Source organism: Micropterus salmoides, unplaced genomic scaffold (assembly GCF_014851395.1).
Source record: "Micropterus salmoides isolate LMB-PRFRI ecotype aquatic unplaced genomic scaffold, ASM1485139v1 Ms_hic_scaffold_2, whole genome shotgun sequence".
Classification (NCBI taxonomy): Eukaryota; Metazoa; Chordata; class Actinopteri; order Centrarchiformes; family Centrarchidae; genus Micropterus; species Micropterus salmoides.
In genome coordinates, this window is record NW_024041150.1 from 40,787,420 (window position 1) to 40,796,359 (window position 8,940).

Sequence of the window (8,940 nt, forward strand, 5' to 3'; positions counted from 1 at the left end):
GGGGTCGGACTTTCAAAAATAATATATTACTGTTTAATATTTTCAACTTTAACAAGTTTTTATTAGCTTATATTAGCGTGAACAGACTGCTAAAAAACACGGTAGGCCTAAATCCATAAGGATAAAGCTACATAAGCCTACTTAACTAGAAAATGCTCTCAGACACAGCCAAGGAGGCAGTTCGCTAATATGCAGCTGCGCCATTATTGTGCATGAGACACCTGTAGTAACAGCAGATACCTTTTTATACCACAAGGCACAGAAGTTTCCATAATTATGTCAGCAGTCATGATCTGACTTTATTCTGAGTACATTCAATTCAATTCAATTCAATTTTATTTATATAGCGCCAAATCACAACAACAGTTATCTCACAGCGATTTTCATAAAAGAGCAGGTCTAGACCGTACTCTATGATGTTGCTGCAAACAGCGAAAGTGAAAGGAGCTGGAGGTGGAGGTGTGCAGCTCTTTATCTAACAGCTCACTGTGTCTGCTGCTCCTGACTGCTGCATTACTCACTGCTATATATTTCAAACTGGTCCGCGGTCAGGAAACTGTTGAAAATGATGGTTGTCTTGTTGTGTAGCCGCATTTTTGAACAATGACAGCGGTCAGCGCTGATCTCACTTACAAAAAGATTGCATTTATCTTACAAAAAGATTGCATACATCTTCAAAATAAAAGTCAGGTGAAGCAGCAGCAGGAAGTGTTCAGTTTGTAAAACTCACTGTATTTAACCATTTCTAGAGCACAATGTCAGGTAGTCCAGAAATTATATACCTGTAAGAGATTATTAGTTATAGTTATTGTGTTGATAAATTTTTAACAGCCATTTTTGTCAAAATGACATGTTTCCTTTAGGCCAAGTAATTTTCCCCACCCTTGAAAGCAGTAATATCGTCATCATAACTGTTTCTTAGGTCGTATAGCAAGACATTTACATAGTTTCTTTTAAATATCTTTGATGATTCTCATTTTATTTGGCATTTCATCTGTAACTATGTGAAAAAAGGGGTTTGTTCCACATGTGATTGGCATTTTTGTCCCCTTTAGTAAGTTGAGACTCTGGAACAGACAAAATACCTCTGCCTGAGGATTTCAAGGTACATGCTGGTGCGTATAGGACTGAAAATTAAGAGATATAACAGGGAGAGAGGCCATGAAGAGCTTTAAAAGTAATCAATACAATTTTAAAGTGTATTCTAAAACATACTGGTCAAAGCCCTTTCTGATATAACAGTGCCAATATTAATTTGCTAAGCAAGGGAAGCTGGTAAGGCACATACTTAAACATTTCATACACTCCAATTAAAAATATATCATCAAAAATTTACATGGGTAATGAAGGGGTCTGTGCCCCAATAGAGCTTTATGTCTAGTAACACCCCTGGAAAGAGACAATCCAGCTGCTGTTCATGGCACTTGTTGCTTTGTTCATTAAGAAAGAAAAGAAGAAATAAAGATGTGAAATGAGATATAGAGACTTCAGATTAAATAAGAGACCGGTGGAGTAAAGAGAGGTGAGTTTCCTCACACACACACACAAACACAAATTGATCAGTGTTTGTGATTTTGACAGGTACTTTCTGCCATTATCAGCTGTTTATCAGCATTTCAGATCTGTAGGAACCATAAAACACAGCAGTCAGACAGCAAACCTGAAAATGAAGCATCATTATGTAGACAGATCATTCATCTTGGGATATATTGTATGTTTGAACATCATCACTCACAGTTACAGGCAGAAACTCCTGACAGTTTTGATGACTACATTAACAGGTTACTAATCAATCTCAATCAACCTATAGTTTACATTTCAGTAATGGACAGTAACTAAGCACAATATTGGACTTTTACTTCACTACATTTATCTGACAGGTTTAATTAGTAGTTACTTTATAATATATTATATACAAAACATGACGAGTTTATAAACTTCCCAAAAGTTTATACTGAAGTACAGCTGAAACTGTTGATGGATTAATCGATTAGTAAACGCAATTAATTGTATACTATTTGGTGGTTGAAATCATGCTTCCTGTAAGACTTTTTTTAAAATTAAACTCGTAGTTGAACATGTTAAAAGACGGCAACAACAAAAAAGCAAAATAAAAACAACAAAAAAAGATCATCAGCAGATGATCCAAACAATAGTCATGTTCAAAGGGGGTAGGAAGAAGTTGGAATAACTTTTCTTGTACTACCCCCACTTCAATGATATATGTTAGCTACTTAAATTGTATCACTTAAGAGTCCATAATCTGTTGGGTTGACTGTAACAAAGACAACGAATTGTTTTTTTTTAAATTTTAATAAATTTAGATATTCAAACTAAAAAAAATCAACAAAAAAGAAAATCACTGTTCCAGCTGTCAAGGGTTCTTTTTTAAATAGAAATTTCAGTTGCAATAAGTTTTTATATAACTTTAAATTATTATTACTGTTCTTCCACAGGATAACACCCTGGATACAGTGGAACTTACTATTTGTTCGAATTAACGGTTTACTAAACATTGATATTCCACTGAAATTGTATGTGTTTTCACATTGGTTATTATGTGCTCTAAAAACAATTTGAATAGTTTTGTGGTCAATCAAATCTTTAAATTTTGAGTTTAATGAGCAATGGGTTTATTGGTTCTCTGTATAAAGTTTTATATATGATTCGTATAGCTCTTTTTTGTAGGATGAAGATTGGGTATGTATTTGTTTTGTAAGTGTTCCCCCATACTTCCTACTATAATTTTAATTAAAGTTAAAATGGCTACGGCTGTGTAGCGCACAGAAGCCGTTGCCATGGTCCATAGAGCGCTCGCGGAGCGGTGTCAATTCAGTTCAATTCAAATTAGCTTTATTGGCATGAATGTGTAACAACAATATTGCCAAAGCATCATACAAACTACATAAGAACAATCAACCCCATACATTTCATTAAATAAGTAATTAAAGTGTGAAGTAATTAAAGCGTGTGTGTGTTTGTGTTCGAAAAATTAAAATATATTAAAAAATAAAATAAAATAAATAAATAAAACAGTAAGCGTGTGCATGTTATGTTATGACCCTGGGGTCATATTTTGTTTTTTATCTCTCTCCCTGCACTGTCAGCTGTTCTTCCTTAGAGAGAGTGTGTGTGTGTTAATAGACAAAAATAAATGAATTGATTAAAAAATAATAATATATATTTTTAAAGAAATCAGTATCAAATGTAACAACAAAACAATTACAAAAATATCAAGCAATCAAAATAAGAATAATTTGAAAATTTGTACAATTATCAGTCTGAGTTTCCACTGTTTGTCCTCACTTCATGGCATGAGTAGACATATTTTGCAGCAATTATTTGACATTTGGGCATTTCTCCCAGTATATAGGGGAGTTTCTGTGTGTCTGATATAGATTTGAATTTGGGGTATTTACTTTTTCTTGAGAAGTATTTTACTGAACGCCTTTTGCTTTTACTTTTGTGTGGGACCTGTACTTTTTCCACCACTGCAGTTTACATGTGAATGCTCTCTGTCATATGTACTGTTTACAATGAAGCACAGATGCTCACAACTCTTTGAGCCAGAGTTCAAGTCAAGTCTCAAGTCTTTGAGCTAGAGTCCAAGTCAAGTCTCAAGTCTCTCGTGGTTATTACGAATGTTGTATCAGCTGCTGCGTTCAATCGAGGTTGCTTATAAAACTGCATAACTATAAGGAATTCTGTAACTGTAACCTGTTTTTCATTTACAGAGCACAACCATGTAATGTGCAATGCAATTATTGGTGGCTTATTAAATACTGTAAGTCAACACACTCCCAAGACTCTTAAACCCAGTATAACGTTAACTAAATAAAACTGTGACGTTGCATAATCAACAATAAACCTGTTAACTGTTAACTTACAGAGCACAACCAAGTAATGTGAATGCAATCAATGACAGTTTAAACTACTGTAAGTCAACACATCCCCCACTCTCAAACCAGTGTAACGTTATAACTAAATAAAACTGTAAGGTTACAATATCAACAATAAACCTGTAACCTCTTTCCAGCCAGCGGTAATAATTTACGTGATGGCAGCCAGCGGGACATAATGATTATGTTAATCAACCACCACAAGTTTGGCAAGTAAACAAAAGCTCGTTCATCTTTTCATAATGAACGACAGTCGGAGCTAACCTCTCGTAGGTCGTAGCTGAAGCAAGAAGCAAGCTAACGTTAGATGGCCAATGCTAAGCTAAACATATTTACTCACCACAGGCTACTAACCTATTTGCGTTCAGTGCGTCTTTGTTTGGGGGTTGTATGAAGTTTTAAAGACAAAGTTTATGATGAATGGCACGTATTGTATGTATGGTGTTGTATGGCCGTGCGCAGCTGATACTACGTGTTACGCAGGCAGGTTATAGGTAACGGAGGGAGGGAATAATGGCAAGTTCATCAGATGTTTCCTAAAAAGAAACATCGTTCACGGGTCCCGCACCTCGAGTCCAAGTCGAGTCTGAAGTCTTTTGAGGACGAGTCTCAAGTCAAGTCTGAAGACACTGTGTGTGCACTCGAGTCCCTCCAATGAAGTAGGATGAGGAGTTTAGAGCAGAACTGTGTGTTAAAATTATCACATAATATCAGGACAATAGGCTCAAGCCCATAAAATGCACATGAAGAAACATTTTCTGCAATCGTGCGTTTAAGTTGGCGTATGCATCTCAATTGAATACAAAGCAGCAAATGTTTTTTTTGTTGTTTTTTTTTTTAAACAGTGCACTTCCACATCTTCCATCTCAAAATACTAATAATATCATAATATTTATTTAAAAGCCAGTCTGCATTTGACCTATAACTAAATTTCCTTCGGTTCCCTCCAAAACAACCTCTGTTTCATTGAAGACAAATAAAGTCCAGTGTGATCTAGAAAAATTGTGAGTGAGCAATTTGCAACCCTCACCACTAGATGTCACTAAAACTTACACACTTAACCTTAAACTGTTAAACACAAAATATAAATTAGTCTTTTAACTAACTTAATGTCTCATCATTATTACAAGTTCTGGACTTATTTTTGGAATTTATGGAGTTTAGACCTCATTTAACTGAAATAATATCTCAAGTCTTTCAGTAAAATAAGTACAATTTACATGTTATTTTGACCAGAGGAAAATATATCACAGACTGGGATCTGTTTAGCCAGGATGCTGTTTTGAAACCATCTAAAAAATGTATTTGTCCCATTTTGTGGCAGCTGTAAGGGACATCTTTTAAAACCTGACTGATGTGATTTTATTCAGAAAGAATATCCAAGGGCAACTGGACAGTCCAGTCCAGCCCTTGACCTCAACCTTCGTTGGATAACTATGACCCGGATGACTGAGAACCTTCACAGACATTCAGAAAGAATATTCATGACGGTTTATTTATAAATGAACATTTATCTAAAAAAAAAAGATCCGTGTGTGGCATAGTGGTGTATAGGGGAGTTGCTGGTTGAATATAAAATAGTCTCAAGCCATTTTTTACTGGAAGCACCACAGACATTTAAAGTTCAAATTAACAAACAAACCATTAAAAGTTATTGAAAGTGGTAATAACTATATATTTATATATTAAAATGCCCAGTGTGGAGGAATAAATTAAGCCTTTGGTTTAGATGAATTACACCTTATTTATTTACTCTATTTAATTACACAATTAACATAACACAATTGGAGGTCTAAACTAAACCAAATGCTGTCAGACACTTTTGGAAACTAGAAAGATCCAGTAGATTGTATGTGAGGAACATTTTCTCTAGGTGCTCTCCACAACTATAATGTTCAGTATTATTTAACAATATTAAAGCTGAAGCTCTTTGAGATCCAGGTAGATTGTACCTGTACAAACAGGAGATATTACACAGACCAGCTTGTTTCAATGCTTGAGATTTTAATTTTGCATAAGACAAGAAAAAACAGTTCACTCTGCAGAATAAAGTTGTGCTAAAAGCTTTCTTTTGTTACAGCAATAGAGAAGAAATAAAGATGTCATTTTATGAGTTATAAAGCCTTCAGTTCAAATATGAGACTGGTGGACACAAACACAAATTGATCAGTGTTTGTTTTTTTGACACGTTCTTCATGTGTTTAACAGCCATTTCTGACACAGACAGATGGGAGCTGCCAATCACATTGCATGTCGTCCCAGCATTTCTTATCTGTATGAACCAAAAACACAGCAGTCAGACAGCAAACCTGAAACTGTTGAATGAAGCATCATTATGTAGACAGATCATTCATCTTGGGATATATTGTCCGTTTGAACATCATCACTCACAGTTACAGACAGAAACTCCTGACTATTGTCATCACAACAGTTTTTGTAGCTGCTTTAATAGGTAACTAATCAATCTAAAAAAAACAACACTGTACGTTTTGTAGTTTATGATACAATGTTATGTATTGGTAACATTCAAGTGACTTCATAAACCCAAAAATATTTAAATTTATGCAATTCACCAGCCTTTTCTTTTTAAGTAAAATATTGTGTCGTAATTTACCTGAGTGATTTATTTGCAGACAGTTCTGACGACCGCCAGTGTTATTAGGCTCTCTAGGACACCAGTAAGAAAAGCTGAAAGGCTTTCCGTCACTCCAGAACCAAACTCCATCCTTGAATACAGAAGACAATATTATATAAAAGAGTCATGACAATAATGCTTAAATTAAATAAAGGTTGAACATCATATAATGATGAATAATTTACCTGTTGTGCATCAGATCCCCCAATCCATGCTAATCCTTGATTTTGAGTGGCCCTCAATATCAACGATTGAATCTCACGGTACTCCTGGATGTTGTGTACAGATGCAAGGTGTCCACCCATGGACATACAGTTTCTCTACATCGGAGAAAGAAGCCAAGGCTGTAAATGATGCCACTGCTAGAAAGTAGTGCACAGAATAAATGTCGTGTAGAAGCTTCACTATAATAAAGTGAAAAATAAAGATAATCCTGATTACCTCAGCCGCAGCCCAACTCATGGATCGTGGAACGTAGAGGAAACAGCGACCATCGAAAGCAGTCCAAACCTCGGAACACGATGCGGACCTCTTGACAACATGACTCTCTCCTGAAGTCAAACAGACAAGAAGTAGTAGGTGCAGTATTTCTTGTTTTTTTACAGGAGAACATCATGACAAAGTGTATTTTAATATAATTCTGATAAATGTAAATGCTCCGTACTTGTATAGCGCCTTTCTAGTCTTTTCGACCACTCAAAGCACTTTTACACTACATCTGCATTCACCAGTCACACACATTCATACACTGAGCCTAAGTGCTCAAACGGAAACTAACATTCATAGCCGCCAGTGTATGAGTGAGTGTGGGGCAATTCGGGGTTCAGTATCTTGCCCAAGGACACTTCGACATGCAACCAGGGGGAGCCAGGATTGAACCGCCGACCTTCCGATTAACGGCCAATCCGCTCTACCTCCTGAGCCACAGCCGCCCCCAAAAAGAAAAGTATCCACTAACTTGGAGTGAATGAGTCGGTCCAGTTTCCAGCCTCTGCGTCTGGAAGAACTGCACAGTTTGACATAGCAGTTAGTGATTTAAGTTGTCTGCTGTTTTCATTATGTATTTATGAATACATTTAATTTCTTTTTCTGTACATGCAGTAATAATCATGTCTCATATATGAGATTACAAGAGAGCACCATTACAAATCTAAAGAAATATGCACTCACCTTGGACAGCAGATCCCTCTGTCCCAGGTCCATCCTCTGCGTCTGGAAGAGCTGGAAGGACATTTTGACCCACTAGTGAGTTCATGTCTTCATCTACCCTTGTTGCTGTGTATAGACACATGAACATAAGCTGTCTCTCGTTCACACTCACATATGGAGTAATACTCACCAGCAGCTCTGGTCAGAGCCATCATGGCACAAAGAAGTGCAGACAGAGTCAGCGTCTTCATGGTGGAGATGATGCAGATGTTGAAGATGATGATTACCTTTAATAAAGACAGACAGGGACATGTTAGTAATACTTCTCTAAGGAAGAGACCACCTGTAGTGGCAGTCAGGTCAATATATAATGACAGTTTGTGAGCAAACCTGCTGCAGAACGATCTTCTCTTCTTCCTTCTCAGCGTCTGTAGCTTCAGTCGTCCTGAACCAGAGAAACACCAGCTCTTATATACAGTTGATGACACATCTTCCTAGGAACGGAAAGGAAGTCATTTATCTTGCCACCTCATAAAAACAGAAACTAAAGACAGAACACACAACCAAAATACACATTTACAGGCAACATGTTCACCGTGTCCAGCTGAAAGGTTTGTTTGCATGTTTGTAACCACCAGAGCTGTGAAATATGATCACTACAACTTTTGAGATCACTTTTAACTGGAACTCAAACTTTCAGACATATTAACTGTAATAAATGTATTTAATAAGGACAAATTCCAGTTGGATGCTAATTATATTATATTGGGCATTGTTTCTATTCACTGATATATTTGTAGTGAGCGTTTAAGCTGAGAATCCATCACTTTTATTATGTCTTAAGGCGAGGCACCACAGTCAAATTATGATTTTGCTTCAATCTGTCAATTTTCAGATTTTAAGTTATTTTGCAACTATTATTACCAAACTTTCATGAAATCTACAAAACTGAATAATGTATATAAACATTATTAGTTGTCTATATGTACCAAGTCCGTCAACTGCAGATTGTGTAAATATCATCTTTTTTAGATTTTCCATGTAAAGGTTTGACCAGTCTTTTTTTAAACCGTCAGTAGTTGTGGAGCTCCAGTTAAGCAGGCTGCAGGGCTGTTTTATGCACTTTATAAACACTGAATTAACTGATTATTTTGTCTTTAATACAGATGATGCTGAGTCATTGATATATTAATTATGACAAAAAGTTATGATAACCGATTACTTTTCTATGAGCCCACTCTGTTATTATAACATTAC

At 36.0% G+C, this 8,940-nt stretch overlaps 1 protein-coding gene across 2 annotated transcripts; it reads right to left on the reverse strand.

Annotated features, from left to right (window-relative positions):
- Nucleotides 1-5,883: 5,883 nt before the first annotated feature.
- Nucleotides 5,884-8,177, reverse strand: LOC119912297 (ladderlectin-like). 2 transcript variants are annotated; one of them, XM_038731437.1, is made up of 8 exons: nucleotides 8,074-8,177; nucleotides 7,874-7,970; nucleotides 7,705-7,755; nucleotides 7,493-7,540; nucleotides 6,976-7,085; nucleotides 6,720-6,854; nucleotides 6,514-6,625; nucleotides 5,884-6,171 (listed from the first exon to the last, which is right to left on the reverse strand). In XM_038731437.1, exons 2-8 carry the CDS (start codon nucleotides 7,932-7,934, stop codon nucleotides 6,101-6,103), a joined length of 588 nt encoding a protein of 195 aa, XP_038587365.1. In that variant the 5' UTR covers nucleotides 7,935-7,970; nucleotides 8,074-8,177; the 3' UTR covers nucleotides 5,884-6,100. The 2 variants fall into 2 exon arrangements, with proteins under 2 accessions (XP_038587365.1, XP_038587366.1); XM_038731438.1 differs by lacking the exon at nucleotides 7,705-7,755.
- Nucleotides 8,178-8,940: the final 763 nt, after the last annotated feature.